Consider the following 26,802-nt stretch of genomic DNA (forward strand, 5'->3'; position numbering starts at 1 on the left):
TTATAAATGTAAATTACAATTTTGTGGAGCAGGGTGTAAAATGTTTTAGTTACATGAAGACAATTTCCAAGAATGAAGCTTTGGCAAGCCTAGGTGAGGTCACAGTGACTATGTCTATCTTTTAGATACAGTTTATGGTGTTCACAAAGCATACTGATGCCGAAACAAAGACAACAAATAATCCTCTTCCAAAAAAGAAGGTTCATCTTATTAAACTAGTGAGAACTTACGGCAGAAGTCAGGAGTCCTCCAATGGTAGACGTTGGCTCCAGCACTCTGGCATGCGTCAGTGTAGGCCTGGAGCTGGTCACACAGCACGTGCTGCTGGCCATTGAACTGACACATGTCATACACACAGCTTTGGAAGAATGGCGTGGGATTAACTACATTGATACACTCCCTGAAACAGAGAAAAACCCTCAGTCAGTTTAGGGAGGATAAGGCCCCTATGCACAGTCCATGAATTTATCCATCAAGCATATATAATATATATATATATATATATATATATATATATATATATATATATATATATATATATATATATATATATTAGACCCTATTTTGGACATAGTCATTTTCGATGACTTCAACTGGTGATTTCAAAGATTTTATGTTCTTTTAACCACAGATGAATGCTGAGGCTCTCTTCCCAATTCATTAAAATGAGAACATTGGAATAAGTGTCTAGAGGCCAAGATAGCTGTCAAGTGGTAAGACTTGGTTTGCTTTGGATTCATCATTATGCTGCAGAATGAATTTAAAATTGACCCGACCTCTGACCTCTGGGTCTGTGTAATAAAAATCTACCTAGAAAATAACTTTTCTATCATCTATTTGTCATTTTTGTTGAAAAAAGCATTTTCTATATTCAGGAAGCACAATAAAAATAATAATACATTTTATTTGTAAGCGCATTTCAAACACCCAAGGACACTTTACAGAATAATAATAATAATAAAAAAAACAAAACAACAACACCAAGATTTCATTTCAGACAACCAGGTGGTGAGGGGAGGAGGGAGGGAGTGACGAGTTAGGAAGCAGGGAAAATGAATACTAATTAACCAAAGATATTGCCAAGGGAAGAAGATAAGTAATAAGAGGAGGGGCCCCCAGGACAAAACCCTGAGGCACACCTGTGGGTAACAGGGGAGGGGTGGATTTGAAAGACTTAAGTTTGATGAACTTAAGTCATTCAAATCTAGCACAGACTAACTTCACTCTGTTGAAATAACTCAGGGTACCCTCAAAAGCCCACATCTCTAAACTGTCAGTCTGCTGGTTGTGACTTCATTTGCCTCCCCTGCTCAAAATTATTTTACAGGTCAGCTTGGTGTTTTTTCCGGGCATTTTACCATCTATCTCAAGGGGTTTTTCAAGGTTGGCAAAAAAAATTAATTAATTAAAACCGCAAGCGGTGATGATCGGGCCCTCGCACCCGACGCACGTGGACCCGTGACCAGTGGCGCACCTCGGAGGTTTTTTGATTGTGATGGTGTGCAGAATGTCTGTAACCAATTTCATACATTCTGTGAAACTAAATCTTTTGCTTTCCATATAAACCCAATGTAGTATTTGGGGGTGTGGTCACGGCTGTATCGTGCAAAATAGAGCATGGGTCTCATTGACTTTTTTTGATCAGGATGATGTCAAGCAATCTTGAAACAATTTTCATGCATTTCACAGAAACTAATTTTGTGGATGCTATACAAATTTTCATTTGTTTCTGTAGGGGGCGCTCTTGCATCTATAGCCTTGAATCCGTAGTTATGGTTCAGCCTGAGTGTGTACATGAGTGATTACATTTTTAGGCTGATCGGGCCAAGCATGTGCGAATGAGTGCCCAAAAAATTTTGTGGCAAGGGAGAAAATGGAAGGCCAACTTCATCGGCCTGGTGTGACAAGGCGTTGAATATTCTACAAAACCATGAATAACCTTTGATGGGCTACTTGTCTAGATGATCTGGAGCCATTTTGGTCTCACTGGGTGAAATGCCCTAGGAGGACTGACTTCCTGTAGGGTTTCGGGTATGGGTCCAAGAGACATTTTTGTACGTCTTAGGATGTTACATGAGCCTGCACAATTTCAGATATGTAGATAAAATGTAGCTCCGGGCGCAAAAAACATGGTATTTCATGATAGGTGGCGCTCTAAGGTTTAGGGACTTTATGCATATCGTGTTCAGGGCAGGAGGCTTATCAAACCACTAAAGTTTGACGCAGATTGGGCAATGTGGCTTTGGGTTACTGCCATTTTTGTCTTCAAAAAAAAAAGCAATGTAAGAAAACAATGTAAGGCCAACTCCTTAAGGATTTTCAGGGGAAATTTGAGATGGTTCTGCTCAACTACCTTGGAGCTGTACCTCAAAGTGTCAAACATGACATTTCCTGTACCCACTAGGTGGCACTGCGACTGTCAGTAAATATTATCATATGTATGGGTTCAGGGGCGGACCGTCATCCTACTGCGGAAGTTTGATCCAGATTGGATAATGCAGGTTTGAACGAGAGGCAATCAAATTTTCCTGGCGAATGATCAAACTTAACTGTGGTGTCACGGCCACGCCCTCTGGTGAAAACTCACCATTTTTGAAATTTAGATTCCCCCTGGTGTGTAGATAAGACAAAAAAAATATGAAGTTTATGACACCCAAAACCTTTGTGTTATTAGAGAAAGTATAAGGGCAGGAAATTGCTAAAATCACCCATTTAATTCAAAATGGTGGACTTCCTGTTGGGTTTAGGGCATTGGACCGTGTGGTCTTTTTTGTTCGTCTGGACATATTACATATGTGTACCAAATTTCATCCATGTATGTGAAACACAGCAGTGGGAATTGAACTAAAGGTGGTGCTGTAGAGCCATTTTGAAAGGGCCATGCCTGAAACCATTAAAATACTTAAATTTTCACCAGACCTGACGTGTGCAAAATTTCAAGAGTTTTTGAGTGTGTTTAGGCCCTCAAAAAAAAGCAATTCATTTGTTTGAATGTCCAAAGCAATTACAATAGGGCCTTCGCACAGGTTGCGCTCGGGCCCTAAAAAGTTGTAAAAACCCAGGAATCTCAACAGTTTAAGCAGATCAATAACCCAAAGCACATGAGTTCTAGATTCTTACCGGAAGGGTCCAGCAGGGTCTGTAATTTTACCACATTTGTCTGGTTTTACTACTTCAGCCTCCAAGTCGGGGTCGCAGTCCGGGTCAGGCTTTGTTCCTGGGGTGCAGCTGATCAATACAAACACAAAACACAGTGGCATTCCCTTCAATACGTCAGAGAGACTCCGACAGTAGGTTAACAAAAGACAGAACCATAGGAAACGAGAGACACCAAGAGATACATGTGTTTGAGCTCACAAGTCATCTTCATCTTCTTCTGTCTGCCAGCTGTTCCCAAATCATTGGCATTTCCTACCACGGTGCATCGGGTTTAGTAAAGTCATTGTCTGGGTTCCCATCATAGTCAACCGCAAAGGCCACACATCTGGTCAAAAGTAGGAGCTGAGGGACAAAGACAATATTTACACAGGTGTTGTTTAGCCCTTTAATGTCACTCTAGAAAGACTGAAGAGAATGCAAGAATCTCTGATGCAGTAGGCCAGGGCATCATCACTGTTTGGTAAAAGTAGCATAACTCCACCATCCTTTGAATTGCAACTTGCACAAATGGACAGTTGCTATTGTTTCAAGAACTTTTCACAACAGACATAAAATAGCTCGTGACATTCAGCAGTTCAGATCGAATTATCTGTCAGATTCTTTTCAGATCATTATGTCATAGTTGCGTTTGGAGTCAAAAAAAAAATGATGGAAACAGGGCTCAGCTGTATTTTATGCACATGTGATGCCACTTTTCAAATAAAAAGAGCATTGCCAATATATAAGTAAACAAGGAGCTTCCTAAATGTCAATGCAGTTCAAACAAACCTCTATACCAACCTGGGAACTGAGATCTGGGCATAATGGTTTCCATCCCAACGCACCTTCACGCCAAAAGATGTTTGAAGGGTGATGAACTGACCAGCAAGACTAACAGACATGAGAGGAGAGGGGGAGTGGGGGAGAGCCACCCGTTGTCCATTCACCTGATTTAGTGATGAAGAAAAAGATGATAGAAAGACATTAAACAGATGGTGTAAACCTCTGATTTGTGGACAGCTTAGTGAGTAAAACTGGAGGAAGAGTGTGGATCTATTTCTGTCTGAGTCTGTCACTGTTTCAGATTAGTTCTTTGTTAAGTTGTTCAATTCAATTCAAGGACTCGCCCGTTATACATAGACACAACACTAGTTCATCCCTTGAGTTAGGGCTTCTTATGTTTTTAACAAAGCTTCATAGATCAGTGTTAAGAAGCTTAACAAGAAAGAGACAAAAACACTCCTCTGAAAAATGGTGTGAGGCTCAATAACTGGACTGAAAATGAGTGAAAAAGCAGCTTGTGTCCTCAAAACGTTGAAAGACCCTCAGGAAGCCTGCAGAACTATTGCTTAAGACCACTTTCAAAATTACAAGAAAGTCTGGCTTGGAAGACATGAGGGACAGATCAAGACTTTTGCACAGCTCTGTCATTTCAGTAGGATTTCACACATGACATACATGACATAAGACATACATGGTGATGATACAGCTGCGTGTGTGGCACGTGTATAGGCACACGTTTTGCCGAAACACAGAAACTATAACAGATAATGGAAGTAATTGATTTTATATACTGACCAGTGTTCTCCTGGCCTTCATCAGGATCACAGTGATTCCATTCATGTCACATATAGTTTTCTCAGGTATGACACTCCTGCAACTCCTCTCTCCTCATTCTTTCCCTCCACAGAGAACCAAGGACCTGCACAGGGAACACCACAGCAATCAGAAATATTGTGTGTTTATATTAGAGGTGAGTATTGGCAGATATTAGCATATTCTGTTCTTTACATTAGCATACAAGCACCATTGACATTCAGTGTTTTCTTCTTTCAGCAAATGTGTGAATGAAACAATATGTGTCATGCTTCCTGATGATTCAGTGTACAAATGTTGACTGGAGCAGACTAATGTTCTATGGTTGTTTGAACCTGTCCTGTAATTGTAGTGAACTGATCATGGTAATGAATGGATGATACTCATTTAACTCATTTAAATGTCAACTGATCTGTGGGTTTGGTGTGGCAAGGTCTTTCAAAAATAGAAAAAAAATACAAAGAGAAACCAATGAAAAATGTGTGCATACCTGTACTATTCCTACAGGTTCCTGGCCAGCGGTGTAAGTACAAGTTCCCATGAAACTGTAGTACTTCTTGTCAAATGTGTTGTAGTGAGGATCCCCAGAGACACACAGTCCTGGGAGCCTGAGAAAAAGGGAACAAAGAGCCTGGATTCATCAGGATCACAAGACTAAAGCACAGCTGAACTCACTGTAAAACAATTATTCAATAAGCGTGCACTTCACTTCTGCTTTGGACGTACGTTGGCATTAAAAACAGATACAGTGACAACAGAATTTTCTGACTAGACAGAAAAGCAGATTCGTTGCTTTTCTTTCCTAAGAAAGCAACGAATCTATGATTCGATGATTCTATGATTTGTGTTACTAAGAAATGCATGTAACAATTAGAATTAACAGGCAAAGCTTTACCTCATTTTGGATCTAAAAATACAAACATACCATGTGGATAGCAGCCCAGCTCTCCATCCTGGAGTTTTACATTCGTGCATCGGGGGACATTCCGAGGGTTCACAGGTAATGCCGGCAGCATCACACCCGACACTTTTGCTTGCAGTCTTCCTCAAAAAACTCCTCTCCAGGCTGAGAGATGCACAACAAAAGTGACAGTTCAGCATAGTGCACACAGTTGATTGTTTGTAATTATTTTATGCATGAAAGTGTTGTTTTGGAGAGCTCATAAACACATGACAGTTTTCTTTTGGAATTTTGTGGCATTTGCCCACATAAGTAAAAGGGACCTGACACACATAAATCATGCACTGCTGGTCTATCAGACTGTACCTCATAATATTGACCGTTCGAGTGCTTGCAGCCACACGAGTCCTCCTTGATGGCACTTGCCAGCACTCAGGACGTAGCTGGGATCACACACACAGGCCTCAGAGCACGGACCAGCGCAGGAGGGGGGTCTTCCAAAACATGTCTCCTGACAAGGATCTGCACAGGGTTCGTAGTGGCTGTTGGGGGGGCAGCTTAGTGCTAAGGAGACCACAAAAGGCTGAAGTTAGTGGACAGGGAATAAAAGTATGTGCTGGAAATATTAAGAGAGTCTAGTGATTCGGAATGACAGCTTTTCACAAGAATACTTAAAGATCATTTTTGAAACTGACATAAAGCTTTTTGTGTGATTTTGTCCCAACTGCTCAGCCAAGATTGTTTTTTAGCTAAAGATGTTTTATGAATACAGGACTAAATTAGATCATTGTCCTTCCAGCACTCACGGCCAGAAAGTTTCATTCCTCCATTGTCCATGCTGACCCCACGGTCTTGGCATTCATTGACATAGGCTTCAATGGCTTCACACAAAATGGGCTTGGCTCCATCCAGCTCACACAAGTCAAAGACACAGTCCTTGAAGTAATTCTGAGAACAAAACATTAGTTTGTTATGATGCTTAATATTACGATGCACCAACTAAAGCAGAAATTCAAAAGATGTGCTTCACATTCATATCTGTTACCCATATTTCTACAATCAAGCTCAATACATACAATAACTTATGATGTGTCAACAGAAGCTAGTCTTTCATTTAATACACCTTTATCATTAAGTTGGTGCATTGTGTTCACACATTTACATACATAAATTCACTATACTGTACTATACTCTATGTACTAATCTACATGTACATACATTGGGGTTGACTTTTGGGTGGCACACAGAAAAAGGGCCATTTTTGTCCAGCAGAATGCCACAATAACCAGAGCTTTCATACAGTTCCCGGTCTTCTTCATCACACCCGGGGATGGTAGTGTTGGGTTTCTTATTACATCTGTCAAGACAAATGTTCAGCATAAAAAATGTTGTCTTTTTGTCAGTGGTGCATATAATGAGAACATTTCTAAAAGGAAAAAAAGGATTTGAAGTGTTGGTACACGCTTGTATCTTATGTAATTCTTACTCGGGATCCGTGTTCCAACTGTGTCCAAAGTCATTGGCATTGGCAGCCAAGCTTCCATCTGGTTTGCGGAAGTCATCTTTAGTATTTCCATCATAGTCGCCACACAGTCCACACAGCTTGTTCTGATAGCTGCAGATTACAGGAAAATGAGCACGTCACAGTTTTGTGGAAGCAAGAGTAACAATTCATTCAGCCTTGCAACTTGTTTTAATTCCAGCCAAATGCTGCTTCATTTTCAACATTAGGCTGAACCTCACACTAAAATGAGAATCTAATAACTTGTGCCGAGCATCTGCACAGTTCCAACATTATTGCACTTCTGAGACTGGAAATTCTGTTGACTCCGTTTTAGACTGAAAAGTCTTGGATTGGATTGAGTGTGGACAGGCAGGAATGGAGGCTTTTGAAAAGATCACACATCCACATCAGATGATAGATTGGTAAATTTGTCATTACTATGTTTCCACGACTTGTCACATTCCCATGTGGATAAAAACAAAAACACTTTCAATATCTGCTGATATTCTCTATGCTAGCAGCTGCTGTGCCATTCAGTTCTGCCTTTTAGCACCTTATTACTGCCTACACATGAAAGAGTCATGTTCAGTTTACATCAAAAGTCCAAATATGTTTTTAGTCCCGTTAGTATGGATGTGGATTTCTGGACAAGTAGTTATTCAGAGAATTTTTCTTCATAATGAAAACATGACTTTGGTCTTCACTCACTCTTTGATCACTTTGATGTCCATGAAGTGGTTTCCATCATAGCGAACAGTCACACCGAAGTTCATGGAGACAGTGTAGTGTTTTCCTGACTTGAACACAGAAACACCAGGGGCCGGGGAGAGTGGCAGGTTGACATTGGTCCCATTAACCTGTACGCGAAAAGAAGGGATGATTAATAAATTTAGCACCAAAAAAGTAATGAAATTTGTCTTTCATACTTTGTTCTAACAATGCAAAAACAGCAATAGACCTTATACCATTGGAAAGCCTGTTTATTTCTCCCATTTATCCATACACAATAAGAACTTTTTTTTATTTTTATCATTTTATATGTTATATTCATATAATTTTCAAATTAAATCAGTGCTGAAATGACCTGCTGTAACTGGTTGGGGAGAGAAATTTCTAAGAGTGTGACTGTTTTTGAACTGCAAAACAGGAATACATGCAGAATATGAGGGTTCCTCCTCCCATTTCTTACCTGCACAGTGCCACCTTTGAGAATGGAGATCTTCATCATGTGTGCATATACATGGACAGCCTTCACATATGAGACGGTTGGCGTGTTATACCGATTTTCATTGTCAGCATGGACCTCAAAGTATGGCACACTTGTGTCATTGCATGGACTAGACATCAGATAGCTGCAGTTGCCCATGAAGTTGTAATTGCGTTTGTCAAAAGTGGTGTAGTGTGGATCACCAGATGCTATGCAAGTGGATGTACCTGAGGGGAAACTGTAAGTGAGCAATTTTTTTTTCCAAATATTTCAGACATTCAATTAAGTAATTTACAGGGTGTATTAATCTCACCGCTGGAAACTATCAACTTACAACTTCATAACGTAATGTATTTAGATTTAATTTATTACACAGTATTTGTTAAATCATGTTTAAGCACAGCTCCAAAAACTGTTGTCTTCAGGTGTGGCTAGACCATCCATTGCTCAAATTACACATATTAAAGGTACAAGTTCCAATACAAATTCTTTGATAAGTTATCAGACATTATTATTACCTTTAGGATAACAGCCTGCAACACCATTAATCTCTCGACACTCTTCAGTGGGATCGCAGGAATTGTCAACACATTCCAAAGTGTAGTTCCCTGCCCAGCACAAATGACAGCTTTGTGCAGCCGTCTCCAAACACAACCTCACCAGGCTGGATAAAATGAACACAGTCAATACTGAGAATGTATACTATAAGTCAGAAAATGTACACAGTATACAGTACTAACTAGGATATCTGACCTCATAATAGTTATTTTGGTCATCTAAACAGCCACATTTTTCCAGTGGCACACAACGACTTCCTTTGAAGACAAAGCCTGGTTTGCAGAAACAGCCACTGATACAGAGCCAGAACGTTGGTGGAGGGTTCCATACAGGTGGGAATACAAGCTGGACCACACTCAATATACTCTGCGTTAGGAAGGGCAGGGGTCTGCGGAGAAAGAATATGATGCAACATAAATATGAGCAATGGAAAAGAAAATTCACAAGTTCTTGAGTGAAATGTCACTGAAAAAACATCTGATAAACATGTCTTACTTGGTGGCTTGGATGTACTTGGTTTAGTGTAGTTGGTCAGGGGTGTTACTGGTGGCAGAGGAGTTGTTGGCTGACACTATAAATGAAACAGCACATAGTTTTCTCATGTTGACACTTACACAACCGACCCATGTTTCTGAACGTGCAGAAAGAATGAAGATTACCAGATCCTGAGCAGATACCATTTCCTGAACAAACAAGTGGTGCCGGGTACAACAAACTCTGCCCCAGGAAGACTTTTTGCTGATCTGAGTGTTGTCCATCTTACAAACATGTCACTCTTCAAATATTGACTCACCCTTCCCTCCTTCAGAATTTTAGGCCAATTTCAAAACTGCCTTTCATCTCCAAAATTTTTAAAAAGTGGTGGCCAACCGGCTAATAGAAATTTTAACTGCTCATAACATTTTAGATCAATTTCAGTCTGGGTTTTGCCAGATGCACTCAACTGAAACTGCTCCTCTTAAAGCTTCAAATGATATTTTAACGCGTAGAGATGCAAGTGAATATTCACTTCTTGTACTTTTGGATCTCTCAGCTGCCTTTGATACTATTGATCATGGTATCCTGAATGAGAGACTTAGAACTTGTGTTGGTATCTCTGGGTCAGCTCTTGAATGGTTGTCTTCTTATCTGACTCAGAGGAGCTTCTTAGTTGCTTCCACTAATTTTATGTCCTCCACTGCTACCCTATCTTGTGGTGTGCCCCAAGGCTCAGCCCTGGGACCAATCCTGTTTGCTCTATACATGCTTCCACTTGGACACATCCTTAACAACTTTGAAGGCATCACATACCATTGCTACGCAGATGATATTCAGTTGTACATGTCTTTTAAACTGCAGAATGCAGCTAAATGATCTGTTCTTCAAGACTGCATTCATGTTATAAAGAAATAACTGCAGTTATTACTACATTTCTTGTGTACTCTAGTCATATAAAGCACTTCACACTATAACCCACATTCACCCATTCATGCAGACCTTTTTGTGTCACACTCACTCACTCGCTGATGGGCACATGGATGGACAGACTTTGGATTCACTGTATAAGAAGGATAATTCACACAAACCTCATATGTGTTTAATAGAATATAACCTTCAGGTGTGTGTGAGGTTGTGTGATTAACATACCCAGAGGGCGGCATTCATATTCTCCATCGTGTAGTTGGCAGCTCTCAGTGGCTGGGTTACAGCTGGTGTTATGACACTGCATCAGACCTCCACTGTGACACATACACTTTTGCTCACAACCCTCCAAGTACCAGTCATCACCCAACTGACAAACATACAGACAATGCAAAAAATAATCAGAAATACTGTCATGTAATACTCAGACTAACCCACACTATAACTCCAAGGTCTTTTAAAGTCAGATGCAATGCATTACAATATACATAATTTCTCTCAATGAATAAGTTGCCACTGAAAACCCTTGTTGTAACATTGACAGGTTTGTGCCAACTGCAGTGTGTCCACCTTTAATTTAGGGGAGTGTGGATCTCCTTTGTACTGGGGTGTGTGTGTGTGTGTGTGTGTGTGGTGTGTGTGTGTGCGTGCGTGTGTGCGTGCGTGCGTGTGCGCGTGCGTGCGTGCGTGTGCGCGCAGCGCGTGCGTGTGTGTGTGTGTGTGTCTCTATGCTCTTCAATGACTGTGCTTGTGAAGTGGCACTATATAAATGAAACTGAACAACTGTCCAGTTGACTCTGGCCATATTTTGTAATATCAACTAAACTTTCGATGAAATTCAGACCAACTTTATTTTATATCAGATGTAAACCTCATGATAAAGTGAGGTTAGCACATTTTAAGAATAAATGGAATGTGGTTTTTAAATTGCTCGAAGGCTGGTTGCACTTACAGGATGATAGGTTCCACTAGTGTCCACACAGCCACAGTCTCTCAGTGCCACACATTTGGCGTCGCTGAGAATGAAGCCAGGGTTACACTCGCAACCCTCCACACAGACGTCCTCACAGCCATGTGGTCCGACCACACCAAGACATGTCTCAGGACATGAACTCACGCACAGGGAGTAGGAGCTGTTGGGAGGACAGGCCAGGGCTGTTTGGACAAACGGGGATATAAAATAGTGAGAGGGAACAACAGTAGACAAAGGGCAAAGTAGAAGAGGAGCGATTCATTGATTATGGGGGGCACTAGGATGAATCAAACAAAGGGCAGGATAGAGAGGAACAGATACTAGAATTAAGACATAAATGAAAGGATAAACATTAGGATGTAGGTAGGATGACATGAATGTTGGGCTTTCTTCTGTTCCAGTAATACCGGTTTAAGGTGAAGTCACCCATTTCTAATTTAGCCATTGTCTATTCCATCTTATTCTCTAAAAGCACTTTAGATTTTCAAATTCTAATTTATCATCTGTCATCATCCCACAGAACCAAAACATTTCATTTACCAATTGTTTTTAAAACTATAAATATCTAGTCTTAAAGATGCCACAGACATCTGAGAATTAGAATTAGCCAAAAACATACACATTTGTTGTCAAAGGAAGTGCAAGGAAACTTATTTTATACATCATGATACAGCCCACCACATATGGTGCAAGTTCCCAAACTTTACATGTCACTTTTGGGGTGGAATTTTCTCTGCCTAAAAATGTATGGTTGTATATACTTTAAGAAAAGGGGGAAGCTTTCGGCAGTTTTAGAGGGAAAAAAAATATTTTACCATAAAAGCACTCAATGGAAAAGGACAGACAATATTTCCTGCGTTGTTCACACATTAACGCAGCAGGATCAGGAGTGTGCACTGCATTATTGGGTATTCTAACTTCTCCTCCTACTTACTTAGGTACTTACTTAGGATTATAAATGTAAATTACAATTTTGTGGAGCAGGGTGTAAAATGTTTTAGTTACATGAAGACAATTTCCAAAGAATGAAGCTTTGGCAAGCCTAGGTGAGGTCACAGTGACTATGTCTATCTTTTAGATACAGTTTATGGTGTTCACAAAGCATACCTGATGCCGAAACAAAGACAACAAATAATCCTCTTCCAAAAAAGAAGGTTCATCTTATTAAACTAGTGAGAACTTACGGCAGAAGTCAGGAGCCTCCAATGGTAGACTTTGGCTCCAGCACTCTGGCATGCGTCAGTGTAGGCCTGGAGCTGGTCACACAGCACGTGCTGCTGGCCATTGAACTGACACATGTCATACACACAGCTTTGGAAGAATGGCGTGGGATTAACTACATTGATACACTCCCTGAAACAGAGAAAAACCCTCAGTCAGTTTAGGGAGGATAAGGCCCCTATGCACAGTCCATGAATTTATCCATCAAGCATATATATATATATATATATATATTTAGACCCTATTTTGAACATAGTCATTTTCGATGACTTTCAACTGGTGATTTCAAAGATTTTATGTTCTTTAACCACAGATGAATGCTGAGGCTCCTCTTCCCAATTCATTAAAATGAGAACATTGGAATAAGTGTCTAGAGGCCAGATAGCTGTCAAGTGGTAAGACTTTGTTTGCTTTGGATTCATCATTATGCTGCAGAATGAATTTGAAATTGACCCGACCTCTGACCTCTGGTCTGTGTAATAAAAATCTACCTAGAAAATAACTTTTCTATCATCTATTTGTCATTTTTGTTGAAAAAAAGCATTTTCTATATTCAGGAAGCACATAAAAATAATAATACATTTTATTTGTAAGCGCATTTCAAAACACCCAAGGACACTTTACAGAATAATAATAATAAAAAAAAACAAAACAACAACAACCAAGATTTCATTTCAGACAACTCAGTGGTGAGGAGGAGGGAGGGAGTGACGAGTTAGGAAGCAGGGAAAATGAATACTAAATTAACCAAAGATATTGCCAAGGGGGAAGAAGATAAGTAATAAAGAGGAGGGGCCCCAGGACAAAACCCTGAGGCACACCTGTGGTACAGGGGAGGGGGTGGGATTGAAAGACTTAAGTTTGATGAACTTAAGTCATTCAAATCTAGCACAGACTAACTTCACTCTGTTGAAATAACTCAGGGTACCCTCAAAAGCCCACATCTCTAAACTGTCAGTCTGCTGGTGTGACTTCATTTGCTCCCCTGCTCAAAATTATTTTACAGGTCAGCTTGGTGTTTTTTTTTCCGGGCATTTTACCATCTATCTCAAGGGGTTTTTCAAGGTTGGCAAAAAAAATTAATTAATTAAAAACCGCAAGCGGTGATGATCGGGCCCTCGCACCCGACGCATGTGGACCCGTGACCAGTGGCGCACTCGGAGGTTTTTGATTGTGATGGTGTGCAGAATGTCCTGTAACCAATTTCATACATTTCTGTGAAACTAAATCTTTTGCTTTCCATATAAACCCAATGCAGTATTTGGGGTGTGGTCACGGCTGTATCGTGCAAAATAGAGCATGGGTCTCATTGACTTTTTTTGATCAGGATGATGTCAAGCATCTTGAAACAAATTTTCATGCATTTCACAGAAACTAATTTTGTGGATGCTATACAAATTTTCATTTGTTTCTGTAGGGGGCGCTCTTGCATCTATAGCCTTGAATCCGTAGTTATGGGTTCAGCCTGAGTGTGTACATGAGTGATTACAGTTTTAGGCTGATCGGGCCAAGCATGTGCGAACGAGTGCCCAAAAAATTTTGTGGCAAGGGAGAAAAAGGAAGGCCAACTTCATCGGCCTGGTGTGACAAGGCCGTTGAATATTCTACAAAACCATGAATAACTTTTGATGGGCTACTTGTCTAGATGATCTGGAGCCATTTTGGTCTCACTGGGTGAAATGCCCTAGGAGGACTGACTTCCTGTAGGGTTTCGAGTATGGGTCCAAGAGACATTTTTGTACGTCTTAGGATGTTACATGAGCCTGCACAATTTCAGATATGTAGATAAAATGTAGCTCCAGGGCGCAAAAAACATGGTATTTCATGATAGGTGGCGCTCTAACGTTTAGGGACTTTATGCATATCATGTTCAGGGCAGGAGGCTTATCAAACCACTAAAGTTTGACGCAGATTGGGCAATGTGGCTTTGGGTTACTGCCATTTTTGTCTTCAAAAAAAAAGCAATGTAAGAAAACAATGTAAGGCCAACTCCTTAAGGATTTTCAGGGGAAATTTGAGATGGTTCTGCTCAACTACCTTGGAGCTGTACCTCAAAGTGTCAAACATGACATTTCCTGTACCCACTAGGTGGCACTGCGACTGTCAGTAAATATTATCATATGTATGGGTTCAGGGGCGGACCGTCATCCTACTGCGGAAGTTTGATCCAGATTGGATAATGCAGGTTTGAACGAGAGGCAATCAAATTTTCCTGGCGAATGATCAAACTTAACTGTGGTGTCACGGCCACGCCCTCTGGTGAAAACTCACCATTTTTGAAATTTAGATTCCCCCTGCTGTGTAGACCAAGACAAAACAAATATGAAGTTGATAACATCCAAAACCTCTGATTTTATTAGAGAAAGTATAAGGGCAGAAAATGGCTAAAATCAACCATTTAATTCAAATGGCGGACTTCCTGTTGGGTTAGGCCATTGGACCGTGTGGTCTTTTTTGTTCGTCTGGACATGTTACATATGTGTACCAAATTTCATACATGTATACGTGAAACACAGCAGAGGGAATTGAACTAAAGGTGGCGCTGTAGAGCCATTTTGAAAGGGCCATGCCTGAACCATTAAAATACTTAAATTTTCACCAGACCTGACGTGTGCAAAATTTCAAGAGTTTTTTGAGTGTGTTTAGGCCCTCAAAAAAAAAGCAATTCATTTGTTTGAATGTCCAAAGCAATTACAATAGGGCCTTCGCACAGGTTGCGCTCGGGCCCTAAAAAGTTGTAAAAACCCAGGAATCTCAACAGTTTAAGCAGATCAATAACCCAAAGCACATGAGTTCTAGATTCTTACCGGAAGGGTCCAGCAGGGTCTGTAATTTTACCACATTTGTCTGGTTTACTACTTCAGCCTCCAAGTCGGGGTCGCAGTCCGGGTCAGGCTTTGTTCCTGGGGTGCAGCTGATCAATACAAACACAAAACACAGTGGCATTCCCTTCAATACGTCAGAGAGACTCCGACAGTAGGTTAACAAAAGACGGAACCATAGAAATGAGAGACACAAAGAGATACATGTGTTTGAGCTCACAAGTCATCTTCATCTTCTTCTGTCTGCCAGCTGTTCCCAAAATCATTGGCATTTCCTACCACGGTGCCATCGGGTTTAGTAAAGTCATTGTCTGGGTTCCCATCATAGTCACCGCAAAGGCCACACATCTGGTCAAGTAGGAGCTGGAGGGACAAAGACAATATTTACAAGGTGTTGTTTAGCCCTTTAATGTCACTCTAGAAAAGACTGAAGAGAATGCAAGAATCTCTGATGCAGTAGGCCAGGCATCATCACTGTTTGGTAAAAGTAGCATAACTCCACCATCTTTGAATTGCAACTTGCACAATGGACAGTTGCTATTGTTTCAAGAACTTTTCACAACAGACATAAAATAGCTCGTGACATTCAGCAGTTCAGATCGAATTATCTGTCAGATTCTTTTCAGATCATTATGTCATAGTTGCGTTTGGAGTCAAAAAAAAAATGATGGAAACAGGGCTCAGCTGTATTTTATGCACATGTGATGCCACTTTTCAAATAAAAAGAGCATTGCCGATATATAAGTAAACAAGGAGCTTCCTAAATGTCAATGCAGTTCAAACAAACCTCTATACCAACCTGGGAACTGAGATCTGGGCATAATGGTTTCCATCCCAACGCACCTTCACGCCAAAAGATGTTTGAAGGGTGATGAACTGACCAGCAAGACTAACAGACATGAGAGGAGAGGGGGAGTGGGGGAGAGCCACCCGTTGTCCATTCACCTGATTTAGTGATGAAGAAAAAGATGATAGAAAGACATTAAACAGATGGTGTAAACCTCTGATTTGTGGACAGCTTAGTGAGTAAAAACTGGAGGAAGAGTGTGGATCTATTTCTGTCTGAGTCTGTCACTGTTTCAGATTAGTTCTTTGTTAAGTTGTTCAATTCAATTCAAGGACTCGCCCGTTATACATAGACACAACACTAGTCATCCCTTGAGTTAGGGCTTCTTATGTTTTTAACAAAGCTTCATAGATCAGTGTTAAGAAGCTTAACAAAGAAAGAGACAAAAACACTCCTCTGAAAATGGTGAGCTCAATAACTGGACTGAAAATGAGTGAAAAAGCAGCTTGTGTCCTCAAAAACGTTGAAAGACCCTCAGGAAGCCTGCAGAAACTATTGCTTAAGACCACTTTCAAAATTACAAGAAAGGTCTGGCTTGGAAGACATGAGGGACAGATCAAGACTTTTTGCACAGCTCTGTCATTTCAGTAGGATTTCACACCGGATTAAGACATACATGGTGATGATACAGCTGGCGTGTGTGGCACGTGTATAGGCACACGTTTTGCCGAAACACAGAAACTATAACAGATAATGGAAGTAATTGATTTTATATACTGACCAGTGTTCTCCTGGCCTTCATCAGGATCACAGTGATTCCATTCACTGTCACATATAGTTTTCTCAGGTATGACACTCCTGCAACTCCTCTCTCCTCATTCTTTCCCTCCACAGAGACCAAGGACCTGCACAGGGAACACCACAGCAATCAGAAATATTGTGTGTTTATATTAGAGGTGAGTATTGGCAGATATTAGCATATTCTGTTCTTTACATTAGCATACAAAGCACCATTGACATTCAGTGTTTTCTTCTTTCAGCAAATGTGTGAATGAAACAATATGTGTATGCTTCCTGATGAATTCAGTGTACAAATGTTGACTGGAGCAGACTAATGTTCTATGGTTGTTTGAACCTGTCCTGTAATTGTAGTGAACTGATCATGGTAATGAATGGATGATACTCATTTAACTCATTTAAATGTCAACTGATCTGTGGGTTTGGTGTGGCAAGTATTTCAAAAATAGAAAAAAATACAAAGAGAAACACAATGAAAAATGTGTGCATACCTGTACTTTCCTACAGGTTCTGGCCAGCGTGTAAGTACAAGTTCCCATGAAACTGTAGTACTTCTTGTCAAATGTGTGTAGTGAGGATCCCCAGAGACTACACAGTCCTGGGAGCCTGAAGAAAAAGGGAACAAGAGCCTGGATTCATCAGGATCACAAGACTAAAGCACAGCTGAACTCACTGTAAAACAATTATTCTAGCTTTAGCTGATGCATGTAACAATTAGAATGTAACAGGCAAAGCTTTACTCATTTTGGATCTAAAAATACAAACATACCAGTGGGATAGCAGCCCAGCTCTCCATCCTGGAGTTTACATTCGTGCATCGGGGGACATTCCGAGGGTTCACAGGTAATGCCGGCAGCATCACACCGACACTTTTGCTTGCAGTCTTCCTCAAAAAACTCCTCTCCAGGCTGAGAGATGCACAACAAAAGTGACAGTTCAGCATAGTGCACACAGTTGATTGTTTGTAATTATTTTATGCATGAAAGTGTTGTTTTGGAGAGCTCATAAACACATGACAGTTTTCTTTTGGAATTTTGTGGCATTTGCCCACATAAGTAAAAGTGACCTGACACACATAAATCATGCACTGCTGGTCTATCAGACTGTACCTCATAATATTGACCGTTCGAGTGCTTGCAGCCACACGAGTCCTCCTTGATGCACTTGCCAGCACTCAGGACGTAGCTGGGATCACACACACAGGCCTCAGAGCACGGACCAGCGCAGGAGGGGGGTCTTCCAAAACATGTCTCCTGACAAGGATCTGCACAGGGTTCGTAGTGGCTGTTGGGGGGCAGCTTAGTGCTAAGGAGACCACAAAAGGCTGAAGTTAGTGACAGGGAATAAAAGTATGTGCTGGAAATATTAAGAGAGTCTAGTGATTCGGAATGACAGCTTTTCACAAGAATACTTAAAGATCATTTTTGAACTGACATAAAGCTTTTGTGTGATTTTGTCCCAACTGCTCAGCCAAGATTGTTTTTCAGCTAAAGATGTTTTATGAATACAGGACTAAATTAGATCATTTGTCCTTCCAGCACTCACGGGCAGAAAGTTTCATTCCTCCATTGTCCAATGCTGACCCCACGGTCTTGGCATTCATTGACATAGGCTTCAATGGCTTCACACAAAATGGGCTTGGCTCCATCCAGCTCACACAAGTCAAAGACACAGTCCTTGAAGTAATTCTGAGAACAAAACATTAGTTTGTTATGATGCTTAATATTACGATGCACCAACTAAAAGCAGAAATTCAAAAAGATGTGCTTCACATTCATATCTGTTACCCATATTTCTACAATCAAGCTCAATACATACAATACTTATGATGTGTCAACAGAAGCTAGTCTTCATTTAATACACCTTTATCATTAAGTTGGTGCATTGTGTTCACACATTTACATACATAAATTCACTATACTGTACTATACTCTATGTACTAATCTACATGTACATACATTGGGGTTGACTTTTGGGTGGCACACAGAAAAAGGGCCATTTTTGTCCACAGAATGCCACAATAACCAGAGCTTTCATACAGTTCCCGGTCTTCTTCATCACACCCGGGGATGGTAGTGTTGGGTTTCTTATTACATCTGTCAAGACAAATGTTCAGCATAAAAAATGTTGTCTTTTTGTCAGTGGTGCATATAATGAGAACATTTCTAAAAGGAAAAAAAGGATTTGAAGTGTTGGTACACGCTTGTATCTTATGTAATTCTTACTCGGGATCCGTGTTCCAACTGTGTCCAAAGTCATTGGCATTGGCAGCCAAGCTTCCATCTGGTTTGCGGAAGTCATCTTTAGTATTTCCATCATAGTCGCCACACAGTCCACACAGCTTGTTCTGATAGCTGCAGATTACAGGAAAATGAGCACGTCACAGTTTTGTGGAAGCAAGAGTAACAATTCATTCAGCCTTGCAACTTGTTTTAATTCCAGCCAAATGCTGCTTCATTTTCAACATTAGGCTGAACCTCACACTAAAATGAGAATCTAATAACTTGTGCCGAGCATCTGCACAGTTCCAACATTATTGCACTTCTGAGACTGGAAATTCTGTTGACTCCGTTTTAGACTGAAAGTCTTGGATTGGATTGAGTGTGGACAGGCAGGAATGGAGGCTTTTGAAAAGATCACACATCCACATCAGATGATAGATTGGTAAATTTGTCATTACCTATGTTTCCATGACTTGTCACATTCCCATGTGGATAAAAACAAAAACACTTTCAATATCTGCTGATATTCTCTATGCTAGCAGCTGCTGTGCCATTCAGTTCTGCCTTTAGCACCTTATTACTGCTACACACGAAAGAGTCATGTTCAGTTTACATCAAAAGTCCAAATATGTTTTTAGTCCCGTTAGTATGGATGTGGATTTCTGGACAAGTAGTTATTCAGAGAATTTTCTTCATAATGAAACATGACTTTGGTCTTCACTCACTCTTTGATCACTTTGATGTCCATGAAGTGGTTTCCATCATAGCGAACAGTCACACCGAAGTTCATGGAGACAGTGTAGTGTTTTCCTGACTTGAACACAGAACACCAGGGGCCGGGGAGAGGAGTGGCAGGTTGACATTGGTCCATTAACCTGTATGTGAAAAGAAGGGATGATTAATAAATTTAGCCCAAAAAAAGTAATGAAATTTGTCTTTCATACTTTGTGTCTAACAATGCAAAAAACAGCAATAGACCTTATTACCATTGGAAAGCCTGTTTATTTCTCCCATTTATCCATACACAATAAGACTTTTTTTTATTTTTATCATTTTATATGTTATATTCATATAATTTTCAAATTAAATCAGTGCTGAAATGACCTGCTGTAACTGGTTGGGGAGAGAAATTTCTAAGAGTGTGACTGTTTTTGAACTGCCAAAACAGGAATACATGCAGAATATCGAGGGTTCCTCCTCCCATTTCTTACCTGCACAGTGCCACCTTTGAGAATGGAGATCTTCATCATGTGTGCATATACATGGACAGCCTTCACATATGAGACGGTTGGCGTGTTATACCGATTTTCATTGTCAGCATGGACCTCAAAGTATGGCACACTTGTGTCATTGCATGGACTAGACATCAGATAGCTGCAGTTGCCCATGAAGTGTAATTGCGTTTGTCAAAAGTGGTTGTAGTGTGGATCACCAGATGCTATGCAAGTGGATGTACCTGAGGGGAAACTGTAAGTGAGCAATTTTTTTTCCAAATATTTCAGACATTCAATTAAGTAATTTACAGGGTGTATTAATCTCACCGGCTGGAAACTATCAACTTACAACTTCATAACGTAATGTATTTAGATTTAATTTATTACACAGTATTTGTTGAATCATGTTTAAGCACAGCTCCAAAAACTGTTGTCTTCAGGTGTGACTAGACCATCCATTGCTCAAATTACACATATTAAAGGTACAAGTTCCAATACAAATTCTTTGATAAGTTATCAGACATTATTATTACCTTAGGATAACAGCCTGCAACACCATTAATCTCTCGACACTCTTCAGTGGGATCGCAGGAATTGTCAACACATTCCAAAGTGTAGTTCCCTGCACAGTGACACAGCTTTGTGCAGCCGTCTCCAAACACAACCTCACCAGGCTGGATAAAATGAACACAGTCAATACTGAGAATGTATACTATAAGTCAGAAAATGTACACAGTATACAGTACTAACTAGGATATCTGACCTCATAATAGTTATTTTGGTCATCTAAACAGCCACATTTTTCCAGTGGCACACAACGACTTCCTTTGAAGACAAAGCCTGGTTTGCAGAAACAGCCACTGATACAGGAGCCAGAACAGTTGGTGGAGGGTTCCATACAGGTGGAATACAAGCTGGACCACACTCAATATACTCTGCGTTAGGAGGGCAGGGGTCTGTGGAGAAAGAATATGATGCAACATAAATATGAGCAGGAATGGAAAAGAAAAAGTTCACAAGTTCTTGAGTGAAATGTCACTGAAAAAACATCTGATAAAACATGTCTTACTTGGTGGCTTGGATGTACTTGGTTTAGGTGTAGTTGGTCCAGGGGTTGTTACTGGTGGCAGAGGAGTTGTTGGCTGAACTATAAATGAAACAGCACATAGTTTCTCATGTTGACACTTACACAACCGACCCATGTTTCTGAACGTGCAGAAAGAATGAAGATTACCAGATCCTGAGCAGATACCATTTCCTGAACAAACAAGTGGTGCCGGGTACAACAAACTCTGCCCCAGGAAGACTTTTTTGCTGATCTGAGTGTTGTCCATCTTACAAACATGTCACTCTTCAAATATTGACTCACCCTTCCCTCCTTCAGAATTTTAGGGCCAATTTCAAAACTGCCTTCATCTCCAAAATTTTTAAAAAGTGGTGGCCAACCGGCTAATAGAAATTTTAACTGCTCATAATATTTTAGATCAATTTCAGTCTGGGTTTTGCCAGATGCACTCAACTGAAACTGCTCCTCTTAAAGCTTCAAATGATATTTTAACGCGTAGAGATGCAAGTGAATATTCACTTCTTGTACTTTTGGATCTCTCAGCTGCCTTTGATACTATTGATCATGGTATCCTGAATGAGAGACTTAGAACTTGTGTTGGTATCTCTGGGTCAGCTCTTGAATGGTTGTCTTCTTATCTGACTCAGAGGAGCTTCTTAGTTGCTTCCACTAATTTTATGTCCTCCACTGCTACCCTATCTTGTGGTGTGCCCCAAGGCTCAGCCCTGGGACCAATCCTGTTTGCTCTATACATGCTTTCCACTTGGACACATCCTTAACAACTTTGAAGGCATCACATACCATTGCTACGCAGATGATATTCAGTTGTACATGTCTTTTAAACTGCAGAATGCAGCTAAATGATCTGTTCTTCAAGACTGCATTCATGTTATAAAGAAATAACTGCAGTTATTACTACATTTCTTGTGTACTCTAGTCATATAAAGCACTTCACACTATAACCCACATTCACCCATTCATGCAGACCTTTTTGTGTCACACTCACTCACTCGCTGATGGGCACATGGATGGACAGACTTTGGATTCACTGTATAAGATAGGATAATTCACACAAACCTCATATGTGTTTAATAGAATATAACCTTCAGGTGTGTGTGAGGTTGTGTGATTAACATACCCAGAGGGCGGCATTCATATTCTCCATCGTGTAGTTGGCAGCTCTCAGTGGCTGGGTTACAGCTGGTGTTATGACACTGTATCAGACCTCCACTGTGACACATACACTTTTGCTCACAACCCTCCAAGTACCAGTCATCACCCAACTGACAAACATACAGACAATGCAAAAAATAATCAGAAATACTGTCATGTAATACTCAGACTAACCCACACTATAACTCCAAGGTCTTTTAAAGTCAGGTGCAATGCATTACAATATACATAATTTCTCTAAATGAATAAGTTGCCACTAAAAACCCTTGTTGTAACATTGACAGGTTTGTGCCAACTGCAGTGTGTCCACCTTTAATTTAGGTGAGTGTGGATCTCCTTTGTACTGGGGTGTGTGTGTGTGTGTGTGTGTGTGTGTGTGGTGTGTGTGTGTGTGCGTGCGTGTGCGTGTGTGTGTGTGCGTGCGTGTGCGCGCACGCGCGTGCGTGTGTGTGTGTGTGTGTGTGTGTGTGTGTGTGTGTGTGTGTGTGTGTGGTGTGTGTGTGTGTGTGTGTGTGTCTCTATGCTCTTCAATGACTGTGCTTGTGAAGTGGCACTATATAAATGAAACTGAACAACTGTCCAGTTGACTCTGGCCATATTTTGTAATATCAACTAAACTTTCGATGAAATTCAGACCAACTTTATTTTATATCAGATGTAAACCTCATGATAAAGTGAGGTTAGCACATTTTAAGAATAAATGGAATGTGGTTTTAAATTGCTTGAAGGCTGTTTGCACTTACAGGGTGATAGGTTCCACTAGTGTCCACACAGCCACAGTCTCTCAGTGCCACACATTTGGCGTCGCTGAGAATGAAGCCAGGGTTACACTCGCAACCCTCCACACAGACGTCCTCACAGCCATGTGGTCCGACCACACCAAGACATGTCTCAGGACATGAACTCACGCACAGGGAGTAGGAGCTGTTGGGAGGACAGGCCAGGCTGTTTGGACAAACGGGGATATAAAATAGTGAGAGGGAACAACAGTAGACAAAGGGCAAAGTAGAAGAGGAGTGATTCATTGATTATGGAGGGGCACTAGGATGAATCAAACAAAGGGCAGGATAGAGAGGAACAGATACTAGAATTAAGACATAAATGAAGGATAAACATTAGGATGTAGGTAGGATGACATGAATGTTGGGCTTTCTTCTGTTCCAGTAATACCGTTTAAGGTGAAGTCACCCATTTCTAATTTAGCCATTGTCTATTCCATCTTATTCTCTAAAAGCACTTTAGATTTTCAAATTCTAATTTATCATCTGTCATCATCCCACAGAACCAAAACATTTCATTTACCAATTGTTTTTAAAACTATAAATATCTAGTCTTAAAGATGCCACAGACATCTGAGAATTAGAATTAGTCAAAACATACACATTTGTTGTCAAAGGAAGTGCAAGGAAACTTATTTTATACATCATGATACAGCCCACCACATATGGTGCAAGTTCCCAAACTTTACATGTCACTTTGGGGTGGAATTTTCTCTGCCTAAAAATGTATGGTTGTATATACTTTAAGAAAAGGGGGGAAGCTTTCGGCAGTTTTAGAGGGAAAAAAATATTTTACCATAAAAGCACTCAATGGAAAAGGACAGACAATATTCCTGCGTTGTTCACACATTAACGCAGCAGGATCAGGAGTGTGCACTGCATTATGGGTATTCTAACTTCTCCTCCTACTTACTTAGGTACTTACTTAGGATTATAAATGTAAATTACAATTTTGTGGAGCAGGGTGTGAAAATGTTTTAGTTACATGAAGACAATTTCCAAAGAATGAAGCTTTGGCAGCCTAGGTGAGGTCACAGTGACTATGTCTATCTTTTAGATACAGTTTATGGTGTTCACAAAGCATACCTGATGCCGAAACAAAGACAACAATAATCCTCTTCCAAAAAAGAAGGTTCATCTTATTAAACTAGTGAGAACTTACGGCAGAAGTCAGGAGTCCTCCAATGGTAGACTTTGGCTCCAGCACTCTGGCATGCGTCAGTGTAGGCCTGGAGCTGGTCACACAGCACGTGCTGCTGGCCATTGAACTGACACATGTCATACACACAGCTTTGGAAGAATGGCGTGGGATTAACTACATTGATACACTCCCTGAAACAGAGAAAAACCCTCAGTCAGTTTAGGGAGGATAAGGCCCCTATGCACAGTCCATGAATTTATCCATCAAGCATATATAAATATATATAATATATATATATATATATATATAGATATATATATATATATATATATATATATATATATATATATATATATATATATATATATTTAGACCCTATTTTGGAACATAGTCATTTTCAATGACTTTCAACTGGTGATTTCAAAGATTTTATGTTCTTTTAATCACAGATGAATGCTGAGGCTCTCTTCCCAATTCATTAAAATGAGAACATTGGAATAAGTGTCTAGAGGCCAAGATAGCTGTCAAGTGGTAAGACTTGGTTTGCTTTGGATTCATCATTATGCTGCAGAATGAATTTGAAATTGACCCGACCTCTGACCTCTGGGTCTGTGTAATAAAAATCTACCTAGAAAATAACTTTTCTATGATCTATTGTCATTTTTGTTGAAAAAAGCATTTTCTATATTCAGGAAGCACAATAAAATAATAATACATTTTATTTGTAAGCGCATTTCAAACACCCAAGGACACTTTACAGAATAATAATAATAAAAAAAACAAAACAACAACAACCAAGATTTCATTTCAGACAACCAGTTGGTGAGGGAGGAGGGAGGGAGTGACGAGTTAGGAAGCAGGGAAAATGAATACTAAATTAACCAAAGATATTGCCAAGGGGAAGAAGATAAGTAATAAAGAGGAGGGGGCCCCAGGTCAAACCCTGAGGCACACCTGTGGTAACAGGGGAGGGTGGGATTTGAAGACTTAAGTTTGATGAACTTAAGTCATTCAATCTAGCACAGACTAACTTCACTCTGTTGAAATAACTCGGGTAACCTCAAAAGCCCACATCTCTAAACTGTCAGTCTGCTGGTGTGACTTCATTTGCTTCCCTGCTCAAATTATTTACAGGTCAGCTTGGTGTTTTTCCGGGCATTTTACCATCTATCTCAAGGGGTTTTTCAAGGTTGGCAAAAAAAATTAATAATTAAAACCGCAAGCGGTGATGAACGGGCCCTCGCACCCGACGCATGTGGACCCGTGACCAGTGGCGCACTCGGAGGTTTTTTGATTGTGATGGTGTGCAGAATGTCTGTAACCAATTTCATACATTTCTGTGAAACTAAATCTTTTGCTTTCCATATAAACCCAATGCAGTATTTGGGGTGTGGTCACGGCTGTATCGTGCAAAATAGAGCATGGGTCTCATTTACTTTTTTTGATCAGGATGATGTCAAGCATCTTGAAACAAATTTTCATGCATTTCACAGAAACTAATTTTGTGGATGCTATACAAATTTTCATTTGTTTCTGTAGGGGGCGCTCTTGCATCTATAGCCTTGAATCTGTAGTTATGGGTTCAGCCTGAGTGTGTACATGAGTGATTACATTTTTAGGCTGATCGGGCCAAGCATGTGCGAACGAGAGCCCAAAAAATTTTGTGGCAAGGGAGAAAAGGAAGGCCAACTTCATCGGCCTGGTGTGACAAGGCCGTTGAATATTCTACAAAACCATGAATAACTTTTGATGGGCTACTTGTCTAGATGATCTGGAGCCATTTTGGTCTCACTGGGTGAAATGCCCTAGGAGGACTGACTTCCTGTAGGGTTTCGGGTATGGGTCCAAGAGACATTTTTGTACGTCTTAGGATGTTACATGAGCCTGCACAATTTCAGATATGTAGATAAAATGTAGCTCCAGGGCGCAAAAAACATGGTATTTCATGATAGGTGGCGCTCTAAGGTTTAGGGACTTTATGCATATCGTGTTCAGGGCAGGAGGCTTATCAAACCACTAAAGTTTGACGCAGATTGGGCAATGTGGCTTTGGGTTACTGCCATTTTTGTCTTCAAAAAAAAAGCAATGTAAGAAAACAATGTAAGGCCAACTCCTTAAGGATTTTCAGGGGAAATTTGAGATGGTTCTGCTCAACTACCTTGGAGCTGTACCTCAAAGTGTCAAACATGACATTTCCTGTACCCACTAGGTGGCACTGCGACTGTCAGTAAATATTATCATATGTATGGGTTCAGGGGCGGACCGTCATCCTACTGCGGAAGTTTGATCCAGATTGGATAA

The 26,802-nt window shown here is 40.4% G+C and overlaps 1 protein-coding gene across 1 annotated transcript in view; it reads right to left on the reverse strand.

Annotated features, from left to right (window-relative positions):
- Positions 1 to 3,116: 3,116 nt before the first annotated feature.
- Positions 3,117 to 26,802, reverse strand: part of LOC115775612 (zonadhesin-like) — a 61,477-nt gene continuing 37,791 nt past the window's right edge. The window contains 24 exon segments of the mRNA XM_030723080.1: positions 3,117 to 3,228; positions 3,416 to 3,501; positions 5,225 to 5,334; positions 6,442 to 6,583; positions 6,854 to 6,992; positions 7,122 to 7,250; positions 7,848 to 7,996; positions 8,329 to 8,573; positions 10,531 to 10,675; positions 11,258 to 11,460; positions 15,307 to 15,413; positions 15,542 to 15,684; positions 16,890 to 17,013; positions 17,398 to 17,512; positions 17,676 to 17,814; positions 18,016 to 18,211; positions 18,452 to 18,594; positions 18,855 to 19,002; positions 19,132 to 19,260; positions 19,854 to 19,942; positions 20,340 to 20,584; positions 22,547 to 22,691; positions 23,325 to 23,526; positions 24,519 to 24,692. Of these exon segments, the coding sequence (XP_030578940.1) occupies positions 3,117 to 3,228; positions 3,416 to 3,501; positions 5,225 to 5,334; positions 6,442 to 6,583; positions 6,854 to 6,992; positions 7,122 to 7,250; positions 7,848 to 7,996; positions 8,329 to 8,573; positions 10,531 to 10,675; positions 11,258 to 11,460; positions 15,307 to 15,413; positions 15,542 to 15,684; positions 16,890 to 17,013; positions 17,398 to 17,512; positions 17,676 to 17,814; positions 18,016 to 18,211; positions 18,452 to 18,594; positions 18,855 to 19,002; positions 19,132 to 19,260; positions 19,854 to 19,942; positions 20,340 to 20,584; positions 22,547 to 22,691; positions 23,325 to 23,526; positions 24,519 to 24,692 (3,559 nt within the window).

The sequence above is a fragment of the Archocentrus centrarchus genome, unplaced genomic scaffold (genome assembly GCF_007364275.1).
Source record: "Archocentrus centrarchus isolate MPI-CPG fArcCen1 unplaced genomic scaffold, fArcCen1 scaffold_24_ctg1, whole genome shotgun sequence".
Lineage (NCBI taxonomy): Eukaryota > Metazoa > Chordata > Actinopteri > Cichliformes > Cichlidae > Archocentrus > Archocentrus centrarchus.